At 35.6% G+C, this 25953-nt stretch overlaps 1 protein-coding gene across 10 annotated transcripts in view; it reads left to right on the top strand.

Annotated features, from left to right (window-relative positions):
* tmod (tropomodulin) overlaps window positions 1-25953 on the top strand; it is a 69632-nt gene that overhangs the window by 5227 nt on the left and 38452 nt on the right. Inside the window, exon 1 of one of the 10 annotated variants that reach the window (XM_069056966.1) lies at window positions 12081-12235. The exons of 8 other annotated variants lie outside the window; for them this stretch is intronic. In XM_069056966.1, coding sequence (XP_068913067.1) covers window positions 12209-12235 — 27 coding nt within the window. In that variant the 5' untranslated portion in view covers window positions 12081-12208. Of the gene's footprint in view, window positions 1-12080; window positions 12236-21056; window positions 21216-25953 lie in introns of those variants that run through there. One more of the 10 variants, XM_069056965.1, reaches the window with a different exon arrangement.

Raw genomic sequence — 25953 nt, 5'->3', positions numbered from 1 at the left:
ATTTAATAATTAAAACACAAAAAAGTCAAAATGCGGAGGCGAGACGCCGGTAATTATGTTGATAAGCACTGCACTATTACTTGATAGTATTATCCGTAATAGTGTATGTACTCCGGCAAAATTGCCGTGCCGCCGGGTGGAGGTGGGATACGAAAAAATTAAGTTATCCCTAATAAAAGAAAGCCTCTAAAAATAACGAAATTATTACCCAATATTTAATCGGTACCACTGTGGTGTAATACGAGTTGCACGGATGACAGATGTCAAAATTATAAATACATATCAAGATAGCCGTTCAACGTTAAAAAGTAAACTTTCGACTTTAGTAGACTTTACTAATATTATTGAACCTTCAAGTACTGATAATATTGTAACAATATTACTGGTGCGTTAAAATTTGAAAATTGTAAGTTTGACTAAGTGTAGATAAAGCAATAATTTTCTTTAAATCAAATTCAAATCTAGCACCCAGTCGTCATTTTATTGTAACCGCAGCAAAAGAAAATAAATTAGTTCATGTCCGATTTTTTTTGTGATCCGCTTGATGAGAAAAAGTAGATATCATTCAGAGTAGAAGGTTTTTTTCTGCTTCGCCCAGTTGTCAATCTCTGGGCCTAGCACAAAAAGGCTCACTTCTACTCTTATTGTTCTTTACAGTAAAAAATTAGTCTTTGATGGAAAGATTTAATGGAAATAGTAGTGTGTAAATACCTACAAAATATAAACTGAGTAGGCTTAGGAACCTGCTAAATATCATTTTACATTGTAATAAAAAATTGTTTATAAATCATTGTTTTAAAACAGTTGCAGAAAGTAATAAAAATTGAATTAAGTGTTACCTACTTTTTTAAAGTTGAGTAGGTATTGTTTTAAATAAAGTAGTTTTATTTTGTTTATAGCTGCACTTAGTTCCATAACTTATGTGACTTTTTCCATTATTTTACAAAACATTAGGCCTTTGAAACACCGAAAGACTACACGAGTTAAAACCAAGCCAAATCTTTCGCAACAGAAATTATTTCCAGCCTCTGAAAATTATGATTCTCTTTAGTTTCACTTCTTCTTTTATTAGGAAAAGTAATTTCCAAATGTTCAAATCCGGAACCGATATATCTAGTTTAATTGGCAGAACATGAGTGACTTCATTAATTCTCGATGTATACTTAATGGCTCAGATGGAGCTGCTACTACAAACAAACAAATTTACAGTGAATAGTTAAAAATACAAGGGAATATTTGGCAAGCGTCGTGTATTCACCGCAGTCAATATAGAATCGAAAAACAAGCTTTTCAAACAATTCAACCATTAAATAAATTTCGAGATTAATCGCGACCAACACGGAAAAATTCGTTTATTTTTGGACGCGCTTAAAAGGAATTTTTGAAAATAGCCTCCAAGACCAGGACTCGGTACACTCCAAGTTGAAACTTTTGTTTGGACACCACCCGCATCTGACCCCCCAACCTTGGCTCTATTTCGGCGCAGTAGTCAATCAGAAGTGGAGTTTTTTTGTGCGAAATCTCCTTGTTGCGCTTTTCGACAAACTATAATTAAATCGATGCGCGTCACTATTAAAATAGAAAAGCAATAAAAAATCGTTGCTAGTTGTGTTGGAGATAGTTAGACGAACAGCTGGTTTCAGACGGATGACGTCGCGCCAACGTAGCGACGCTTTGGGCGCTATTTTTGTCGCGGCCCTGTAAACTGGTCGCCCGACTCCTCCTGAACGGTACCATGGAGTTTACAGACGAGTCGGGGAAAAACGAACACCCGGTATGGATGGGTCGGGATTGATTGTAAACATTCAGGAAGTTACAGCCGTTTAGACGAGAACTAATGGATCTTGAAAGTAATTGGTTTTCAGATTGCTAATTTTCTGTGTTTAACGATGTCTTCCTTGATGACAGATTGGATTATTAGTGTTTAGCAATTTATTAGTGTGGTGCAGCGTGAGCTAGATCTGTCCGAGGAGATGTACGACTTGTGACGAAAAAAGGAAGGTCCTGAAAAGACACAACTTTTTACCTATTACACTTTTAGTCTACTAAGAAATTTGGACAAAAAGTACTACTCATTCAAAAATTACAATTGGGCAAAAAATTGCTGAATTGTGGGCTTTCAGATTCCTGATTACATTTTCTTTTCACATAAAGCAGCAATTCTAAAAATAATAATAAAAACAAAGAGTTTTATTCCTATCCTCCACCCCTTTCCTTCTCTGTTCTTTCTCTCCCCTTCTCTTCCTCAAAGCTTTTTCGAGATGGTTTCTCCTATTCTGACTTCTTCCACTCTTTCCCATGCTTCTGCGTTCACTATTCCGTAATCTATCACTGTTTCCTCCCTGCTACCTTGTTTGTTCCCGTTCAATACCTCCCATCCATTTTCTTCAATCCATTCCACCAGTCTCTTCCCCTTTGCTTTCTCCACCTTGTCTTTGGATTGTCTTTCCCCATCCTCTCCTCTTCCCAATTTCTTGCTCCTCTTTCTCCTATTCTCCCGTTAAAGTCCCCTCTTCTGGGCATACATTCTTCCCTGTTTTTTTTCATTGCCTCTTCGACACATCTTCTTCTTGTTTTCATCTCTTTACTGTATATTGTCATTATTTTCCACCTACATGAACTTTTCCTTCCATGCATCCTTCTTCTTCTCCATTTTCTTGTCACTTTTTGCTAATCCCCAATTTTACCCTTGTCATTATTCTCACGGTAGCTCTCCCTTTTTCTTTTCTCTTTTTGTCCCTTGACTTTCCCATTTTTTTTCTCCTTTTCCCCTTTGTGCTTCTTTTCCGGTTTCCGTTTTCTTTGTCCATCTACTTTTTTTATTCACCTTCTCTTTATACCTTCTCTCGCCGATTCGTCTTCTCTTCTTCTCTTTCTTCTAAAAATTTTTCTTCAGTTTCTCCTCTCTCTCATCCCATATAGACCATTCCCCGTTTATCTCTATTTTCCTCTATCCTATTTTCACCCTTTTCCCCCTATCTCTCTCTTCTCTACCCACCTATCTTAACTTTTTTTGTGTTTTCCTTTCTTCGTTTGTCAAATCGTCATCTATAAACATCCCCTCACCTTTTCTTTCCTTCAGTTAGCATAATGTTCTTCTTTTGCCCCCAACTTTCTATTTTTGCCAGCATCATCTTATCTTTATTTATTTTAAATGGTTCCCTTACGCTCACTTTCGCTCCCTTTTTAATCACTCTTCCACCCCCTCTCTACATTTCCTCTTATTCTCATTGTTCCATATTTTCCCCTATCATTTTCATCCTTTTCATCTAATCTGTTTCCTCCGCCTGCCATTTTTCTTCTCTTCCTCTCATCTCCTCTGTCACTACCGCTAATTCTTTCCTTAGTTCCCCCTTCTCCTCTGTCACTGCCGCTAATTCCTTTCTTAGTACTTTGTTCTCCTCTCTTCTTCCCGCCGTATCCTTTCTGTTTTCTTCAGACGTCCTATCCTCTCCTCCTTCTCTCTTGCTGCTTTCTTTCTTTACTTTCGGCGATTTCGTCATGCCCTCTCTTTCTTACCCGCTGCCTTCTGCTTAGCATCTCTCACTCACTCGTCGCTGTTTACGTTAGTAATCTCTGCGCTTTTTTCAAATTCATGTCACTTCCGGTCATGTGACATATTTAGCCAACAGGGACACAAAAAATCACCATAGTTTTATTACCAACTCAAAGAGTAACTGATGCTCGCGTGGTACTTTCGTGCCGGAATAAAAAGGTGAAATTTGCTTATTTTTATGTGGTTATTTAAAATTCCTAATGAATGTAAAATTACAATTTGTGTAACTTCCGGAAATCTTTAAGGGAGCTATTATTTCCATGATCATCGAATTTCAGAGGTCTTTGCTGAAAATAGTGAGCAAAGATGACAATTGAATCACTAGTGAGAAAAAAATATTTTCTCACTAGTGAGCAAAGTGTAATGTAAACGCTTCGTTAGCTTATTTTTGTAAACACAAAAAAAATTGTTTGTCTTTCAACTCTACTGATTCGACGCGTGTTCGCTTGACTGCGAAGTTGATTTAATCACTCGGTATATTGGACCACATGTCATCACCACAGTGAAATTTCGCAACAGTTATTGCAAGCCGTTCCCCGCATAAATGTGAATTATGAAGGAAAATATCCGGTCGCCACGTTAAGACGCGCAACTGGTACTGTTTCAATGGATGTTTATTTTCGAAAATCGTGCATGTACGCCTGTTTGACGCATGTACGTGTGGAGACCACGAACGACTTCTATAAAAGAGATCTAAAAATATGCGTGAACAAAAATGCAGTGGGGCCAGGCAAGATCAAGGTGTCTGGAAATAACGCGGAAAGGGTGAAAGAAATGTGGTGAGGGGAGTCGATGAAACTTATATGCATTTGCGCAAAATGCTGTTTATTTGCGTTGGGTGCTAAGTGTCATTCGGCGTTGTTGATGCTCGGCTTGTTATTTTCCGTCGCTCGTAAATCGGGACAGTTCGACTGGTCCAAATCATATTTTCGGCCAAAGGAAATACACACTAATTTGAGAAAATGCACTTTTGGGATAAGGAAATTGTCGCTAAAGCGATGAGGTTTCTGGTTTTGTTCAGTAACAATCGCCCCCAAGGGTGTGCGAGTGGTGTCAAATCGGGAGATTACAAAGTTTCTCAATTTCAAATCTCGCCGTAGTTCGACATATTTTAGCACACGTTACGGATTAAATCTTCAAAATCAAAATCTTCACGAACCTCCTTACACTTTATCCAGCACTACTTTGTGTCTTTATCTCATTTCGTCTAGTTTTTTTAAGATCTTGACATTAGAGTTAACTTTAGTTTTGAGTTCAAAATCTGAGGTTTGGAATAGTTGGACGTCATGCAGAGTTAAATAGGTAAATGTGGCAGCAAATAGTTCTTCAATTCATGAAATGTGTGTTCATCTGAGACGCCCACAGTCTTAGTAATTTCAGAAACTTGTAACAGCTGTTGATGTGACATACGTATGTGATATTACAACAGAAATTTCAGACTGACCTTCTCACAATAATTAGTAATCTACGATTGAATAAAATGTTGGAGGTAGTGAAGAAATGGTGTGAAAATAAAGAAGAAGAAACAAGACAATAGCTGTATGGAAATTAAAACGAATAAAAACAGAAACAAATATGATGCGAAAGAAATGTGAAGGAGAATTTTTTAATATGATGTTTTTGTTTGCATGATTGACCACCCTTTCTTGAAAACTTTTGATAATTAAAAATGTATTTAAAAATTAACAATACCCTTTTCCTTCTGATGCAACAAAACTGAATGCAATCATAATTTTCGCCTTGTTAGTTTGCCAAAATGAAGTATTTTGATACGCTGTTAATCATGTTGATTGTAAAACGGAAAATTAACTATTATTAAATCTTCCGGGAAGACCAATCTAAATATATAAATGCACCAAAATGATGAAATCCTCTAAAAACAATTTTATTTAAGTGGAGGACTCAAACTTAACTGTTCATAACAAAATTGCTGTAACGATTTAAATCGAATTATCTTTACTGTTATCGTGGCTATGTTGACTGTAATCATAATCAGATTTTGCTGCAGCACACCTGTTGATTAATTTTTTCCTTGAACGACTTTGAACATAATATTTAATAATGTGTTTATTTAAACGATCTTTGTATTTAACTAAAGCGACAAGATTTTTTCTTTTAAAAAGTGAGTGACAATAGTGGCAGCAAATTCAGTTATAATTACGGTTAATTTACGGTACAATGAATTTCAAATTAAATTTTAACTAATTAAATTTATAACATCAAAATGATACAACAGAGAAACTATTTTTAATGACTATGCGAGATTGCGAGAGATGTATTGATATGTAATTTGCTAAAAGGTTTCTCATTATGCGACAAATAGTTACACCAAATTTGGAAATAATAATTTAACTGATTATTTCCTTCATGTGTTTAGCAACCAATTGCGTGACAAATATTGACCAATCAAAATGAGAAAACAAAAAATAACCCGATAAAATTTCTCTAAAATGCACATGGGCAATAATCTGATAAAAATGTCGGTACCTGATTTTTTTTTTAATAAATTATTTTGAATAAAAAGGATTGGAAATAATGCGTTTGGTTTCATTCTATTCAAGAAATAATCAGCCGTATACTCGTGCAAAATTTTAATATCGGCAATTTTTTTGCTAATCAACTCAAACATCCATAAATTATTCGGTCAGAAGACCAATTATTATCAAATAAAAGCCCTCGACTTCGTCTCGTGCTCTTATTTGCTAATAATTGGTCTTCTGACCTCATTTATGGATGTTTTCGTTCGTTAGCAAAAAAATTTTGCACTTGGGATATAATATGTGATTATTTATTGCGACTTTTGAAGGAAACACGCCAGACATTTCTTTTAAAATTTTGTCTAACCAACCAAGATGCAGATGTGTTGAAGGATCCATGTCCTTCCCTAGATTTTAAAAGAGGAAGACCTGAAATCAGAGATGAACGCTCTGCTGGAAGATCTGTTTCTGTGTCCAATATTCATTCATTCATTCTGATTCATTAATTTTTTGTACACAGTACTTGTGTACTGTGAAAGAGTATTTTCCAAACTAGGATGGCCAATTTTTTTACTAAGTATAAAAAGTCAAAGATTATTATGTCGAGTACATAAACAATTATTTGTGTATCAAGGCCAAAAAATGCATCTTTTTCGTCCAAGTATGAGTTTTCTGGCCGAGGCGCAGCCGAGGCTTGAAAACAGGCGAGGACAAAAGGCACTTTTTGACAGAGGTACACATTAAATTTTCTAGGCGACCGCACAAACTACAAACCAAACGACATAATTGGAAAAATTACAAATTTATTTTGTATCTACCTTTTCCAAATATGTATGTAGATAAATTTATTAATACACATGGTCGATTTTTTATATTTTTTATCAGCTTGCCAACAAAACGAAATTTATTTGCAATACAATTACTTATTTACATAATTTATGGTGACAGGACAATTATGGGTTTTGACGATTTCGTTGCTAACTTACTAAACAGACCTACAGATGACGCCACGGTCAGCGACCCAAAAAAAGTTATTATTCGGCCCCTTGTGAATATGTAAAATTACCGTTTTAATTAAAAATGCCTAAAAAATTTGTTGTAATAAATACTTACTACCTTTTTGCTAAGCTAAAGATTTATCAACAGCATTTCATATTTAGAAAATCGATGCTATTTTTGAGCCACGGTTATTTTCAGCCATCACAAAAAAGTATTACAAGTGTTTATTGTTATTTGCGCAGGCTTCCGCTTGTAATGAATCCTTCACTGAAAGCTCTCAACCGTGGAAAAGTATTATAGCCGTTATTATAGAGCGTAGTTATGATTACGGTAACAAGCATGTATATTTATTTTTCTAAATTATTTCAAGAAGTAGTTGTAACGATGATAATGCATTAGTTTCAGCAAATGAAACCAATTTAATTCACTAAAAGACGCAATTGCGGAAAACGTATTGTTAGTAGTAGAAGTTCTAATTTTAAGATTTTACTGTTTGAGAGATTATGCAATATTTGTAAAACTCAGAGGCCAACGATATTGTAGGTTAGCAGATCATTTTTTCAGTGACGTTGCTTATCCGAATTTTATCCAAACAATAGCAATTTACAAAGGAATGAAAAATGAAAATATAATAGAGATTTAAGATTTTTTTACAAAAGCATACAGTCTAGAATCACTTCAGCCTAGCGTTTCCCAAAATTATTTAATAATTTTCCTACAAGACTAATTTTATTTTAAAAAAGAAAGTGAAAGCGACTCGTAAGTTCACAAACTTATGTCTTTAGTTTTCTTTTCGCAGAAAAAACTGATTTAGCCATTTTGAATGAAGTTGCTGTAAGGTTGTGATTGAATTAAAATTTCCAAACATTTCTTCATAGAAACATAGTGAAGACAACAAAGACTTTAGCGTTAGACTTGTGTTTAGAGGAGAAAAAGCGATAATAGTCACTTATGCAACCACTCTTTTATTACAGTGGGAAGTTTACACGAACGAACGCAGCATACATAAATTGCCCATATAACGTTTTGCCACAGCATTGTCTGTAAAATAAAATTATTCATGAGAAAATAATAAATTAATAAACCTTCAAAATATAAATCAAGTAGCATTAATTTTCTACTGTCATTGCGTAACATAAGTAACGAGCTAAAAGTAATTCCATCCACATCCATTCGAAGGTTAGTATCACTTTGACTAGGTACAATAGAAACATCTGTAAAATGGGCTTGTATTGTTGTTCATGTAAATTTATCCTTAAAGTTGAAGAGTCGATTGTGAACGCACCACTTGTCAGTCCGCAGAGTAAAAACATAAACAATGCAAAAAGTAAGGTTATATTGAAAATTCAGCTGATCAGTGGTGCTTTCACAATCGACTCTTCAACGCCTACTTTGAGGATAAATTGAAATAAATACCCGATATAATATAAACATCAAAATTTAGATTAGCTGACAAGAAAAAAAGTCGAGTCGTAGATTGATTCATAGAAGATTAATTGTCAAAATGAATGTGGATTACTAACATTTTCGTTTTTTAGTTTAATAATTTTTGAACGATTAAGTTATCCAACTCTCTGTCAGATATGTGTTGATATCTTCTGGTTGTACAGTGACACTTGTATGCATCAATCTACGAGTCAACTTTTCTTTGTCAGCTGAAAATTATTTAAATGACGTTGTAGGTTGTAGTTGTTGTTAAAAAAATATTTGATATGAGCGTATTTCCCGGTGATCCACGATTTTGTCTCATCTTGTGTTTCCAGATAAAAATAACGGTGCACCTAGCTATCGATACGAGTTAAATTCGTTCGTAAGCTTCGCGTTGCATTCATTCACATAAATAAACCGAATCTATTATTGCACCATTCGCAAAACACCTAACCGGATATCGAACACGATCCTTATAACCTACCGCAAAGTGCACCGTAATTTTAGTAAGCAATAACAAACTGTCGTCGCAGTAGCAAAATCCCGATGATTTACACGCAAGCTTTTTGGGCTTTTTCAACCGTTTTGAGCCAGCTCCAACCAACATTTATAAATATTCCCAAATTCATCATCGAAACTTAGTGTTATGTCATTTGATGAGCGCGTCGCAGCTCGAACCGGACGGACGGTTCGTGCGGATTAATTCAGAATGTGTCGGGTGGATGCAAGGATTTTGAATTTTCGCCAAAAATTTCGCTTCGATTTCGAAAGAAACAATGCGCCTTGGACGCGGTCTCGTGTTATGCCACATTCTTCGCTTTTTCACCTTCAATCGGAAAAATTCTTGACCCACTTCCTTAAAAATAATGATGATGGTACAAACGAGAATGGATGTGATTCAGGATCGACTGGAGGTCGCTGTGTTAACGTTTTTATTGAATCGAGAATTTGCGAAGAATTTTCAAAAAAATTCCGGAGATTATTTTTGGCGAAGTGAATTTTGGGTGGCCTACTCCTAGTTCCCACAAATTTTTTCCGCGTTGTGTATTTTTAGCCGTTTGCATAACAATTCCACACATAACAATCACAGTTGTTGCTTTTTATTTATTTAAATAAATGCCACTTGTCTCTCTGATCAATTAAATACATCTGCTGCTAAAAATAGACATCCACAATATTTTTCTAATTAATGGATGCTGTGTCGCAACGGACGTCGACTTTTCGGCGTTGTAAATATTTAATTTTCGTCCAGATTTTATTTTTCGCTTTTTATAAAACAACAAAACTACTTTGATAAGAGTACAAAAGACAACGCTGGATCATTGCCAAAGTGCAGCAATTCTGCAACCGAACCGTAACATTTTTGCAAATAGACAATAACCTAATTGTCGAATTGCTGCTCTTTAAATAATTTGTTATCATTATTTTAACTGATGAGAATAATTATTATTCGAATCTAGGGTGCCGCGTGACAATAAAGAAATTTTAAAAGGACACAGAAAGAAAGAAAAAAGAAAAAAACATTATATTAAGAAGAAAACAATACAGATTTATTGCTAAAAATGTGAAAAGAATGGGAGCCAGGTCAGAACCTTGAGGTGCACCAGTACGACAAGTACAAATAACATATTAGGTATCTTCAGATGATCTTTGTGATTAAATTTTAATGTGTCGAAATCAGTGTACACGTAAAGAGTTTCTGATTTTTAAAATTGTTGCATTTGGTATAAATAACTTTTCGAAAAAAAAAGAAACAAAATATATAATAACAATTCGACATTATTATACCTGAAACGACAAGAAAGAAAGTCTACGACCCTTTGTTGAATAGGTTCACTCAGGTTCACTATAGTGGATACGAACCTCAACAGTTTTCATCCCTCAGGGATCTGTTCTGGGTACATTCTTTTACTACTTTTAGTGATGTAGTGCAGTGTAATTTGCTTAATCAATTGTGTCCACTGCTGATGGTAAACATTATCTTTCTTCTGTGCGTGGGTAGAGTTGCAAAGATTGCAAAGTAACAATTATTTTTCCTTTTAGATTCGTTTAAAAAAATCGAAAACAAAATAAATCTTTTCCGATGGCGCGCCTACTCTATCCTTCACACTCGTGCTAACATAGCAAGCCAAAAGCCAGGAGATAAAATCAAGTGGCCAATTTGTACAGCATCATTCTACAGCTTTGATGGTCTACGAAAATCAGCTTTATTTTCGTATAGGCTCTGACTAACCGAAATAGCCAACGACTCCTCTTTGTGATATGTTTTTCTAACAAAATCGTTTTTCCATCTTACTCTTATCGGTTTCGTCACTTCTGCCGCCATAAATCAAAGTAAAAGCAGGGAATATATTGGCTTGCAGAAGCAGTTGGTAGTTCTGGTCAAGACAGGCGTCTAACTACTTGTCATAATTGAAATGTGATGTGGATGTCTCTAGTTTTTCAAATAAACAAGATTTATTAACGATTGAGGGAAATAAAAATAGTCAAAATATGTTTGGAGCAATAAAGGTTAAGTATAGAACTCCATCGGAAAATTTAATGGTGGTGCGGTTATTATGTTTAAAAATATGATTTAAAAATAGTCTTGTCGACTTTTAAAAATGTACAGTTAAATAATATAAACTTTCTGTTCCACGCGTTTGGCTTCAAAAAAAACATCAATCAAAAAAATTAATTAAAATTTTAGTTTACATTTTTAAAGCCAATATATGAAAAATTGAAGAGACAAAGTATAAGCTGATGCTTACATGGAAATTTGATGAAACTATAAAAAAAATCTTTTTTAGGCACCCTCAAAAAGCGGACGAAAAGTAACTCTTTTTCGGACGCTGAACCCTGGCGCCATCTGTTGATCTGTTTAGTAAGTTTTAACAACGAAACCGACAAAACGGAGTAAACCAACTGAAAACAAAAGAATATTTGACAGTTAAATCTAACCAAAGTATGTATTGCATTTGTCCGAAAAAGTGTTGCATTAATGGAGGAAATTTATAAAATAAACAAAAGCAACATTTTACATTGGTAAAAATGGGTAATTTACCATATTTATTGCTAAACGCGACGCCACTGGTAAGCAGCTTTTTCGCGGAAATGTCAAAAAAACGTCAGCGATGTGCTGTTGTTAACCTAGAAAACAACTTTTCGATTTCGACAAAGTTTACAGATGTTTACTGTTTAAAAGTGATAAAATGGGTCTTACCATTGAAGATAAAGCATTCATTATTATCAATAATTAATGTAATTTCCAGTGTTCTCAGTTATACAGTCAAAATTTTGTGAGACTAAACACCTTAAAGCACCAGGACTGACGCAGACTTATCTGTTCCATAAAGCCTTCCTGTGAATTAGTTAACTGCCCACCCCAAAATCTAAACCGTCCACCTCATTAATCTCCCCGTTCGTTTACTAATCGCGGATTTGCGTGCGGTTCTGCCGCAGCCAAAACCGTGTCGCTTTTCAACCGAATTAATTGAAACAATCCAATGCACTTCCGCCACGGCAGTTAACGCTAAATTATAATCCCGATGATAAAATAAACTCCACGAGGCCAATAAGCGTCGCTCCGCCGTAAATAATGCGACAAGATGTGACGAAGAGAGCAGTTGAAATGCGCGTCTGGACCAAATAAAAATATCGGACCAATTTATTGTTTCAACGCAACTGGGGAGGTAAACACTGGAAGATTTCAGTTTTCAGAATTCAGTGCGTAAGTGATCGTCGGACGGTGCATTTCAGGGGCCTCACCATGGTACTGACTACGCTTTTCAAATTCGTGAGTCTTTTTACTCTTAGCTTTTGAGAAAAAATGTGATTTTTGTGGCCCAAGCACGCACTTTTCACTAACGATCGTGTACTTCTTCGGTGAGTCACCAGACCCGCCATCGACAGTTTTCTATCTTAAGACTAGATTAACTTGAAATTCTCGAAATAGAACTGTACGCACTATAAAACACAGTTCAGTAACATGTTTTGCTTATTCCTGTTAGGAGAGGAATGACTCTGCATTACATATTACAGAGGCTGCTTACCATCAATTCAACCTCATAAAATAAAGCTGTCACAGCACTACCGCCTGCCTCGTATTATTTAACGTCATTATTATTTATAATTATTGTTATTATTACTACTTCTTATCCAATAATTCACCCGGACTACTGACTTATGTTGTTGACGTTATCTCTTCCTCTAACATTTATCTTTAGCAAAAGTAAACATTTTGGTCCAACTTGTGGCTACTTTTCGAGATTATTTCCCAAAATTTTAGATATCACACTGTACCTGAGCACCACTTTGCAGGTCCTGTTGTTCATAATAAATCTTCCGAGAAATCTTCAGTGAAGTTAAGCAATGTCCAGCGCAGTCAGTGTTTGGATGGGTGATAAACTCGGCTACCCCGAACTAACTCGGATGAGCCTTCCACCTCGGAGCGTGTGACGTGACGGCCTGACGCGTGACGGTTGAAAGCTAATTCACTGCCCGAGAATAATAATGATGAGGTGCGCCTAAAGAAGTTTTCACTTCAATAAAAAATAGAACTTTCAAAGGAGTTACCATTGCTTGATAAACTCTGTCGACTTGTAGATTGCTTGACATAAATGTTACTAAAAATGTTCACTCTACGCTACAACAAATAGATCCGGCGCGAAATTTAAAAAATGGAAAGAGTAGGTTTGCACGTGATGTTTTATTATTATTATTATGCATGTTTGCATTTAGGAAAGACGAAAGAAAACTTCAGTATAGTAGGAGTAATACATTCACGAGAGACTTCCGATGAAAATTTCGTTATATGCAACCCACAATACAAGAAACCCCTAGAACTTCATATTTTGTTTAATTCGAAATAAGTTAGCAATCCAAGTAGCTTGGCGACTAAGATTAATCATGACACCTTCCCTTTATTGAGGTTATGAACAAAAGTTAATTTAAATGTGAAAACTGACATGACAGACAATAAGGGCCAGCAATCGTTGATTTAAGTATTACTTTTTATAAATTTAGGCAGCTAGAAACCATTGGAAATTGTAGTTTCTGTTGCATATAACGAAATTTTCATCGGAAGTCTCTCGTGACTAACCCTGTATATTAGGTTTTATTAATAGGTACTATTGCGGCCAAAAAATTTCGTCCGTCACTTTCAAGGCCCTGACATGAAGTGTAAACTACCCTTAAGCACCAATAACCTCGCTTTGTTATCGTTATTGTCATTTTGACAATCTGTCATTCAGTCCATCAGTTCAAATTTTGTGAATACAAAGGACAAGTTCCACTCTTACACAATTACCACACGACCGCTAGTCGCTAGTGGCACTAGAGACTAGAGGCAGACTTGCGGCTATTTTTGGATTAAAGTACCAAACAGAGAACCGTGGAAATTACACGAGTATGCCGTAGTTTTTAAAAAATCAAACGAAAAACATTAAGGCAAAGACAAGGAAATGAAACATTTATTTTTGTTTAAGTACTTAGCTAAATCAAAAGATAAAATGAATGAAGTTTAAAATCAATACTTGGTCATTGCTCCATTGGCGTCAATAACTCGTCTTACACGACGCGAGATGGAGATGCATAAATCTCTGTGATAATTCCTATGTAATGATTGCCATGCATTAGTAATCGCAGTTAAAAGTTCTGCCCTATTCCGAATTACTTGTCGTTGTTGCAAATTACGAACCAAAAATCTGGACTGCGACTTGGCCAATCAAGAACGTTTATGCTACCATTCTGCTACCCTATGTGCTGAATGCATTGAACAATTGTCTTGTTGAAATATGAAGTTAAAATTCGGAAAAATTCTTGAAACTAAAGGCATCATCACGTCTTCAAGAATCCTAACATAAACATCACTGTTGAGCCGATCTTCTAGAGACAACATTAGCCCAGGTCTATCTACTAAAATCCATGCCCATATGTTTGCCGAAAATCGACCGCTCCTTTCCGTTGTATTTGCTTGTATTTACCCCTTCAACAGCCGTCATAAAAGGGCTATTGCGTAATCTATTGAGAAGCATATTATCTTCTTCTGCAGTAAATGTGCTAGGCCTCCCTGAGCCTTGGCGTCTTTCAATAGTTCCATTCCATTTTGTCTCCATTTCTGAAGAATGGACGAAATTGTACTTTTAGGTATACGAAGGTCCATCGAAATCTGAGCTTGGGACATTCCTCTTTGTGCAAGAGTTACTATTTTGATTTTATTAAAATTTGATACCGATGGCATTTTGCTTGACTTTCAAAAGTGACAAGTAAAAACATCAATCATAATGACAATAAGGAATGGACTACACCGATTTTTTTGAAATGACGGAAAAATGACGGCAGAAATTTTTTGGCCGCCATAGTACATACAAGGTATTTCACGAGTGATAGCCCGACGGAATTAAAAATGCAACCCACAATACATCTTCGAATTTCCCAAAAAAAGCTGACTACTGAAATTAAAATATCCAGCTTTTTTCGGAAATGGCTAAACACAAACAAGAGATTATTTAAGTGAAAAGTTATTTATTAAAATTTAACATAAAATAACATTTTTAATTTACAATGCGAAAATTTCCGATAATAATGCGGAATCTGGAAAAGTGCCCCGAATGCTTGCAGCGTTTCCACGTTGAATGGCAAGGGAAATCCTCTCAAAAAGGAATTTCTTAGATTTTGAATCCCCTGATTCCGCGATAAGTCGGTCTCCGATGACATTAATGAAATCTATTGTTTCTTTGCACCAAGGGCCTAAGGTTTCAAAGGCTAAACCTTTAAATATGTAGTTTGACGAAATAATTGAACGATATTTGTTATGTTTGCGTTTGCAAGCCATTTCAGCGGCAAAACCTGAGACTTCAGATGTTTTCAATACGTAACTGTCTGCAAGTGTATCTACGACAGTAACGTCCCAAACCAAAGGTTGACCTTTATTCCACGGTACTAAAGTCATCCCATCAGGGCGTTTTCCGTCATCACGAGATAGTCCGTTTGGTTCTAAAGTTGAATTAACATGAATAGAAGTCAAAGACCGGTTGATAATAGAATTAATTTCAGTGTGTCTTGAAAATCTACCACTGCTTTTGGAACAACTTAGACCGTGAATACCAATTTCATCAACTTTCGCATTGCATTTGCAAATATGAGGTGTACAAAGATTACAACCCAATCTTAAACCAATACAAACTTGGAAGGAAGTGTTATCTAAAAGAGTACCAATATTAGGAGAAGGTATTGCATGTAACCAAGATCCTGATTCTCTGCATTGCAAAGCCTTAAAACGAGCCAAGTCCCTAGATGAATTAAAGATTAAGTCATTGTCAATTATTCTTTTGATATTGATATTATTTAATATTTAATGCATGAACAAAAACTACCTCTGTATTATTTTCGATGTTTGTAATGTCACTTAAAGTGTTCATAATGCTAGATTCTTGAGGCACGCACTCACTTCACAAATTCAAAAAAATCAACAAAAAATCGCAACGGAACAGATCAAAACATCAACACGATCAAAACTAATAACTTCTAAAACCAGAGAAACGCAGAACAAAGCTCTAAAGATGAAAAATCGCAAATCTAAATGCTCAAACCATTTGACAGCACTGACAATTTCAAATTTGAAATGTCATATAATTTATTTTTCGCGTGGGTTTCATAACAACCAATGAGAATCAGTGGCGCGAATGTTTCAAGATATTACCAACACAATCTATGATACTTTGTTAATATTTTAATGTTGTGGTTTGGGGATTTTGTTATCTAAGGATATTTAAAAAACGGCATTCTATCAGTGGACGTAGTCTAGAAATATTCGGAATGGTAAAACGGTTGACGTTAAAACAAAAAATCTTTGTGAATTCGAAAAATTTGTTTTTACAATAACGACGAAAAGACCAACATGCCCCCATTTATGGAGTGTGGAAAGAAATCTGTCGCCGCTGCGGATGTTTAGAAGCCGATGGTATACACTTCGAACGCCTTTTACATTAACTTAATTTGTTTATTTTTTAGTAACACGATATTATTTCTTTTCGTCATAGATACAGATTGTGAAAAACAACTCATATCTTCCTTGGGATTTGTCAAATTTTTTCGCCCTCCACATTGTTGACAACAAACTCATGAGAACGAAACTATAGCAACCACATATTCACGCAATCTTCTCTGCAAATATTTTTAATAAAATTTTAACTTTTAAGTACAGAGACTAAAAAATAAAATACTGTATGCACCACGGGAGATATTCATGTTTTCCCCTCGGTTGACTTATAATTCCTCGGGCCAAAGGCCCTCGGATTATAACCACATCAACCTCAGGGAAAAATCATGTTCATATCTCCCTTAATGCATAAATATCTATTATTTATTTGTTGAATTTTAATTAAATACAGGTTATCTGCCAATCTGACATTTCTCACAAATCTATCCAACTTACTTTGATTTCTAATTTAAAAGAAATAACACATTTGATTTAGTAGTTACTGTCATTGGTATTGTTGGTTGCGGCAAAATAAAAATTCAGAAGTACCCCTTTCGTGAATAACCCTGTATGGCTGTATGGTTTCAACAATTCATCTATTGGAAAAATTTGTGTTGCAAAATGTGAAGAGGAAAATGGACAAATTATCATAATACAGTGTATTGCTATGAAAACTTGTGTTGTGTTCAATATCATCGTCAAGAAAATAAAACTTAAACATCCTAACCACAGAATCCAAACCTAACCTCACAAATTTTGCCAGAGTGTACCTCTAAAAGCGGACGTATTTCCAGTTTGGATTTAAATAATATTAATTATTTATGCCTTGCTCCTTATTCCACCAAGTCATCCATAGTGATATATTTTTATAGAATAGGTATATACGGGTGTCCCAGAACTCGCGGATCAAATTTAAACTGTATATTCCTTGATCGTAATGAAGGTAAAAAACGTTTAGAAAAATAGTCAGGGTGCAACAGCTTTTTAGTTATGAATTAATCAAATTGACCAATAGAGCTCGATCTAATTTTCCCTTTATGAGAAAATTGAGTACCTTCCCTCAATTGCCAAGCAACGTATAATTCGAAGAATCATAAAATTATATTCAATATTTATCTGGTCGACTTGTCGGAACAAACGTCAAAAGTGACAGGTACTTTTGAAATAACCAAAAATGGGATAATTTCGCCAAAAGGAGGTGAACAAATGTATAGAATCTAAATCAGGCAACACAAGATGTTTCTTCTTCGGGCAATGAATGAAATATAATTTGTTATGAGTGAAAATTTCCAGAGCAATTGTAACCTTGAGGGGTATGGGAAATTAACGGGAGGGATATGATGAATTGAACCTTTGTTGATGGGAGGTAAAATGGCGACGTAGCGTCAAGTGAGTAATATTACTACCTTAAAAATCTTAGTAAAAAGTGAAATATGCAGGGCCTGTGAAGTGAATCGGAATCACAAGAAATTTATCCTGACCCCTGTGCACTCTCTGCATCTGCAACGTATTAGCGGAGCTACACGAGCGGGACTTTTCATCGTCGAAATGAAAGAAAAGACTTTTAGGAACATTCTTGACATTGCAAAAAAAGGAGTTACACGTAGGTTTTGAACAACAGATCAAGCATAGTGGCAGTTCTGAAAGACAGAAGACAAAACTGGATTGAACTAACCTATTTATTTTAGCATTATTAAAAATTTAAGGACAAATTTTATAACTAAACGATGTAGAATGCAACAAATGAAATAAGAAACATGCAAAATAAAGTGTGTTCAAAATGACCACCTTTCATCTGAAGGAATAGGCGAGGTCGTTTTATTAAATTTTCCTTTGCCAGTCTAAACATATTAGGAATAACAGTAGCCAGTGTTTCGTGAATTTGGTCATTTAGTTCTAAAATATTGATAGGTTCGCGGTAAATATAGTTCTTCAAATATGCTTCTACCGTCGTCATGAAAGGACTGAAGCATAAGAACAGCATCTTCAGTCTCTGGCGTTCTAACTTCGCGCGGGGGACCACCAATTTCTTGTCAGGTACGCACCAAGGACCCAGTGTCTCGAGCACGGTACACCAACCATAGAAATACGTTATAATTTGGATGTGGCAAACGTCGTGGAAAACGTATTGCATATTCCCTTGCATCCTCACGTGCATTGCGCCGGTACTCTCAACAAATTACGAGCATTTTGGCATACTCTGCAGCTGTATACATGATTTCAATACGAAGTTTGACAATTTCGAATCAAATTATAACTTGACGTTGTCAAAATCTTCACATTTACTTGAAATTCCATACTATTCTTACTAAAATTATGTTGCTAAGCAATTCAAACCTTTGGTTAAATTTACGTGAAATTCAAATTAACAGCGTCCTTCTGATTGGTCAACTTTAATTATTCATTACAAAAAAACGATTATACCCTGCCCTTTTTTTTAAACGCTATTGCTTTCAGTTATCACCAAGGAAAACGCACTGTAAGTTTGATCCGCGAGTTCTGGGACACCTGTATTACTTAAAATCAGTAACGAGCATCATAGAAGTTTTCACTTCTGTCGTGCGGTCTTAAGCACACTCATTTTATACTGCGTAGCAAAAATGTCAGAGCTGCAGAACTGTATTTTTTTTTTAATGGAAAGATACGTTGAGTCACTTCACGTAGCCTAGAATTTTTCCCTAATTTAATACTTAGCGCTTCACTGTTATTAATTGCAGATATCATTAGTTCCAGCAGAAACTCTGAAACCTTATTTCAGCCCACACACGTGAGCAGGAATATATTTCCCAGAAGCTCTCTGGTCAAAACAGGTTGCGTTTATTTAAAAAGCCTCCATACAAACAGATTAATGTGCGATTATTTGTAATTTGCAATTTGTAAAAAGCTCCTCTCCATCACGTACAATATTCATTGTTCAATTCAACAAAACGACTTCGCCTTGTGAAGCACCCACGGTGCTCATTGTCTCCACTTTTAAATGTATTTCCGTGGCGGCCCAACCAAAATACCCATTTGTGCTTGCGGTCAACGGCCACATTCAATGCTACCAATGATTTTGTTAAACGAACAAGAAACTAAGACCTGGCCTGTTTAACTTCGTGTTGTGCATTTTAAATGGCCTAAATATAGAACACGGTGCATCTTTTCAAAGAGTCTTAACCTCAAAAACCAGCCGGATTTATCACGTTGCGACACAGAAAACAAAATAGATCGATCGCAAATTTTCCACCCACTGAGCAAAAATTCAATTTAACACCACTCAAAAACACCTCGTTTTTCTTGTCTCGACTCTAGAAGAATTTTTCATTTGGGTCAAAGTGGTGAAAGTCCAAAATTTGAGGCTACAATAGAGAGTGCGCGCCCTTCCAAGGCAACAATTGGGACACTTTAATAATAATCATAATAAAGATAATGATGGTCATCATCATCACTGATGATTATAATAATAAGTTTTTTCGGTTGCAAAATTGGACTAAAAATAAGATGAGTAAATTCGCGTCTAACAGTCGTAAATAACTTCGCAACGCACTTAAAATAAAGCAAAGTTGCATTCAGCTTCAGCAATTAAAAGTTGTGCTTGATGCTGAGCCTTTCAGCATCGATCGTCACAGCTTTGGTGATTTATGGCAACGCAGATGCAAACTCCTTGTCGTTTGCCAATTAAAAACTTCCATTAGCCAATCGACAACCTCCATAAATCTGCAATTATGAATCTGCTAATTAATCCCACTTATCGAGTGTTAATTGCACATCTTGAGCGAATCAAGGGAGCGAAATGCGAATGCAATCTGCAGCGCCATCTCGCGCCCGTCACGTGTCCCAATCATTTCAGACATCTTTATTGCGGATTGTGTTGCGTCGCTTCCGACGGCGGTGATAACGAATTCGTTTTTCGACGATTGTGGAAGGTCACCCAAGAAAAGTGCATCGGAAATGTGTCGACCTTGCGTGTGTTAATTAACGTCGCGACGACAAGTAAACGGTTCTTTAAGTCCAATTAAAAGCGAATTGGCAGCGTCGGGTGTTTATGTAACACGGAGGCGATTAATTCGAGTCCTTCGACATTTTGATTTTTACAAGTATTTTTGTGTAAGCTCAGACGAGCGGTATTTCATCGTGACAACTTTTTATTGGTCTTGTTTTGAAAATAGACCGGATATTTTTCAATGGCGGATCGGTTTTAAATATATCTCAGGCTGCCGGTTCGCAAATACAGAAATCAATATTTTTGCGTAGAGCTTCCTTTTCGAAAAACGATCACAATGAAGGCGCACGTTAAGCTTTCATCATCGCTTGAAAATAACGCGAAAAATGTACATAAATAAACTAAAAGCAGCGCCAGCAGATCATAATCTGTCAACAGTCGCCGAAGCTTTTCTGTGCTTTGTGGAAATCAACACGTTTTAAAATTAGTCGCGAGGAACCTCTCACAATGGAGAATTTATTTCCCGCGGAAAAATCCACTTCTTGTCCTCCTTCGGTTGGAGATTTGCGTCTCACTCGGCGACCTAGAGGAGCGTAAACACGGTTGCCCACTGTAATCCAATGAACCAGGTGCGCCGTGGTATATTCAAAATATAGAGAGCGCTGGTACTCGCATTCACCACTAAAATGCGTCTCCTGAAATACGGAGACTGCTTTAGTCGACTGCTGTTCGCGATTGTGGCTGATCGTTTTTTATCCGGTGGTTCGAGTGGCGGTGGTTGTTGGCTTGGACTGTGTCGCTTTTCGAAAATTTTACAAAAAACGGCTATGGGCCATGGAGTTCTTCCAGGAATGGTCGTCCGTGCGGAAGGTAGGAACAAGTGTTGAAAAAGCTTCAGCTGCCGGAATTTTTCAAAAATTTTGGAAAAATGCCATTTTTGGAAAAAATGTACCAAGCTCGGATCGACCAGACCAGATATGGAGCCACACTGGAGTGGTACAAGTCGAGACCTCGACTGCTCAATTTCTGCCCCCAGAATAACAACAGAGCTTTGTTTCACTTTGGTGTCAATGCTATCGTAACATTGCACCGTTCTTATTAAAAAACCTTATTCAAAGCTTTCTGAAATAACCCTGATACAAATCTGCTACATGTAGATACATCGATTGCCAACTTAAATGAATCACAAAACGGTTATAAACACTTGCAGATTTTACGATAGCGTCTTACGAATATTACGTTTATTGTTTTTGCGTCTACTGTACGCTATAAATACTGCCATATTATTAATTTATCGGGGCCGATGCGGACCCAAGAAATTTTCAAAATTTGCGACGGTGGAATTTCAGCGGGGTCCCACACGAGACGGCCTTGTGTAAATAAATCTAAACTGGTTCCTTTCAACAAAAACATCAAAATAATGGTGCGCATTATTCACTATCTGCCTACGAAAAATTAGAGGACCTGGCACGACTTTTCCAAAAAAATATCTCATTTGGAGGCTGGAGTTCAGCAGGAAGTCGGAATCATCGTTTATTTTCGCTCCGCGCAATACAAACAACAAATTAAAAGTATTAATTAGAGAAACGGTGTGCACGAGATTTTGGCAAATTTTGCACGGCGTAATTAGAACAGGTTTCATTTTTCAACATTCTGTCAGCAATTTTATTAGCGTGCTATAAATAAAATCGGTTTTGTCTACGCGAGAAAGGGATGGGCGGAGCAGCGGTTTGCACGGTGGCTGAATTGGCTAGGCACCACGTGACATCCACATCTCCATGCGGAAGAAACAAATTAATTATTTATTTTATTCAGGAAATCACTTGGAAATCGGTGCTTGGTTTGAGAATAATCAAAATGACCAAATACCCTTTCTATTTATTAAGATCAAGATTTCCGTATTGATTTGCATTTTTTTTTAATGTATAGAGCTTGATGAGCCCTAATATGAAGGCGAATGCAGCTCTCCAGCCACAGGACAAAATATTTTGATTTTTGCAACATACAGTTGGCCACTTTCCTGATCTTGGTGGACAGGCAAAAGATCTACAATCTTTTTTACGGTTCTCAAGCTTTCACAGTCTGATGGTTGCCTTCCAGCAGCTAATCTGTTCAGACGCAGCCTTGACGCCTTGCGCCCAAGTGTCAAAATTTGTTGCCAACTTGAAGATCCGTTAAAGCTCTTGTTGTGTATGCACCAGCGCGAATGCCCAACCTGGTGCCAAACTGAATTATTTTTTCAAAGTGTGCCATTCTGTCCTTCCTTTGATAAATGTCCCGTAAGTGTTTTACACATTTGATTCAAATTCTGTACCCAGATGGTGACTAATAAAATCTGCTGCCAAAACCCGAAGATTCGTGTGAACAACAGAAAAACCTTCGTCTCCGACAAAACGAGGGACTCAGGTCTGGTGGACTCGCCGCCACAATTGAGTCCAGCTGTGCGCGCTTTATAAATTGCGCAACAGGATCATGTGTTTTTGATTTAGAGGGGCCAATAGGCAAGGAACAAATTTATAAATCGTCATTACAACACGGCAAAGTGCGTAATCGCGTCGGATCTGTGTAACATCCACGAAATACAATGTGCTTGGTAAGCGGCCAAGATGCCTCCAAACTGACGTTTAATTCGATTGGTCGATCTGATCGAATCTGACACGAGTGAATTTTTTCGGTGACCTTTGCAGGACCTTTCTTGGCCGACTGGCGAAATTTTTGGACGGTGAAAGTGTCCAGAGGAAACATAAATCTCCAGACGGCATTTACGTACTTATTTACAAAAATATCAACGCAGATATGCGAACATGTGCTACGAGTCAGCTGATTTGACATTTGAAAAGACATGTCCAGTGGTTGCACAAGTTATTTCAGGACATCTTAGAGAAAATTTGATTTGTCGGGTTATAACGGGACGCGGCATTTCAGTGTCGATCTATTCTGAGGAAACGTCAGCACTTGGATAAATCCATTTTATAGAAGACGAAAGATTGTGAAATTGGCATAATTTTTTTCTATAAATAGTCAACAAAACAAAATTTTGTAAACAGATTTTTTCGTGCTGCAGCGCATTCGCAGGTACTTGCGATGATGTTTGCGAGGTAGTTTTTTAATGTTGGAGCAACTCCCAGAGATCATTAACTAATGTTTAACCGAAATTAAATTGACAAAAATTTATTAAAACAGAATTTCAAGTGTATCTAATAGATTTTTTAAAGATTTATAGTAATAATAATCATAAAATCTAGAAGAAATTTACAGTTTTGGAAGATTCTAAAATTGTGTTACTAAAAAAGAAGGAATTTAATTAAGGTAAAAAATTGTTTACTTTTTGATGAGATAAAATTCAGACTAGATTAAACTAGGAATTTTTTCTCTTGGGGGCTTGGATAAAGTTCAACTGACCTGATTTAGATTTAAAAAATTTGAAGTGCCACATACATAATTGCTATTATTATTAAAAAAAAAATACTTTGGAAGACATATTCCGCTTGATGTAAACACAACATTTTTAGATGGCTGAAAGTGTGACAAAGTTTACTAAAACAGAAATTCCTCAACATTTTTCATCAGTGTTTTACGTAAGAATGTGCTGCTTGTTTTATTATAAAAGAATTGAAAAGCGTATATTTGACAGATATGAGGCTACACAGAAAAATAGTAAGAGAAACAAATGACTGGAAATAGAGAGAATTAAAAAAAAAAAAGAAATTAAAAATGAAAAAATGGATTTTGGGAATTTTTCTTTGAAATCAAAAGAACTCTAACTTGCAATATAAATTGAAATATAAAACGAAAAACCAAAAAAAAATATCGAGTGTTCAATTGAATCATCAAGTAGCCTTTGAATTTTTCACAACATTGTGAAGTACCTATGTCTTAGAAGATCAATATCAAAAGTTAGGTTAGGACCACGTAAAGAAGTGACATTTTTGACTAAATTTATTTTATATTATGTAATGTGAGTGCCAGCTTATCTAAAAAGGTTTATAATTAGAGCAGGATATGTCTCTGGCTTGGCTACATATTTGGTAGGTATTATTGAATATAAAACTTCTTAATTTAACGAAAGTCGCAGCGATGTGTAATCTGTACAATAATAGGTTAGATGTGTTTTTTTATATTGAAAGGATTCAATGCACACCAAGACATTATTGTCTACGTTGTTGACAAGCCAATTGTAAAGATGTAACCTTCTTGAATCTGCTGGCTTTAATTCCTACACTGCAGGCTGTGACAGGGTAGGGATTCAATTGTCGGATAGATGATTTGGTGCGTTAACTAAATGAAAAAGTAACATTTGTTACTACATAATTTTTAATTATTTTAATCAAATATTACAAATTACTTATACAAGAAAACAATAATAATAATTACATAATTAACCTAAACAAAACAAAGTACGTAAACTAAAACTATAAACAAAAATTATAAAAGAAAATTTTCTTCCAAAATTGGAGAATTTGGTAAGCTCCCCAAAATGCTGGCACCATTACCGCGTTGGATTGCAAGAGAAATCCTTTGTTTCAAATAATATCTTGCTTTAGAATTTCCAGTGGCCAAAAATAGTTTAGTGCCAATTGCATCAATAATTAACTAAATTAAAATTAAATTTAATTAACGTTCAATTCCACAGAAAACGGAACTCAACTGAAAAAAAGACGTTGCATTCGCAAAACAAAAAGTCATAGCCAACTTGATGAACTTTTCATTTGAATACCCCTTAGATTTTCATGGAAATCAAAAAAGGAAAATAAAAAAACAAACATCAAAAGAGCCGTAAACTGGAATATAAAACGAAATATAAAAAAATATATCTAAAGGATATACTTAACGATTCGAAAAGTGAAAAATTAAAAACTGAACATAGATTTTACGGTTGTCTCTTTCATTTATACATACAGCATAAGAAAACAGGTCAAAACAGATGCAAAAAAAAATATAGACAACAGGAAATGAGAAAAAGATTTTAATTTAAACAGTAAAAACAAAATCTCACAATATTATGTATATTAGGATGTGTAGCTATAGAAAAGAAACAAAAATGAAACAAATAATGGAAAAGACAGTATAGGATAAATAAAAGAATGGAGAAAAAAATTGATGTTTGTTAATTATTGTTATTATACAGAGTGTTTTCGAAGTTGAGGCGTTCTTTGTAACACGAGGTACTATACATTATTCGTAAGAATTTTAGCCTAAATCTTCTTAGTAAAATGTTTTTATTATTAACGGAGATAATTGATTGTATATTTTTATTGTTTCCTAAAATTTTGAGCCGGTCCTGTCTGTTTCTTAACTGACGTGGTCCAGGATGGTATCTTTCCGGACGCCCCAGCTGCATTCTGATAACGGGATAACACTGATAACATTGCCCATACATTAGCAACATACCTGTGAGCTCATTATTTTCCTAATAATAAAGCCATTCCACCTAATTAGATGACAGCTCTGGCAGTATTTTTGATTAACGTCCATGCTTATTTGATTTTTTTTGTCAATTCCAATTTCTAACAAATCAGCGCAAATTTGAGCAGGACCGGTTTCAAAAATTTCAAAAAAATTAACTTATTGTATCTTCATTGCCGTACACATTTTACTAAGGTGATTT

This window comes from Tenebrio molitor, chromosome 8 (assembly GCF_963966145.1).
Source record: "Tenebrio molitor chromosome 8, icTenMoli1.1, whole genome shotgun sequence".
NCBI classification, from domain to species: Eukaryota; Metazoa; Arthropoda; class Insecta; order Coleoptera; family Tenebrionidae; genus Tenebrio; species Tenebrio molitor.
This window is presented reverse-complemented; position numbering and strand designations above follow the sequence as displayed.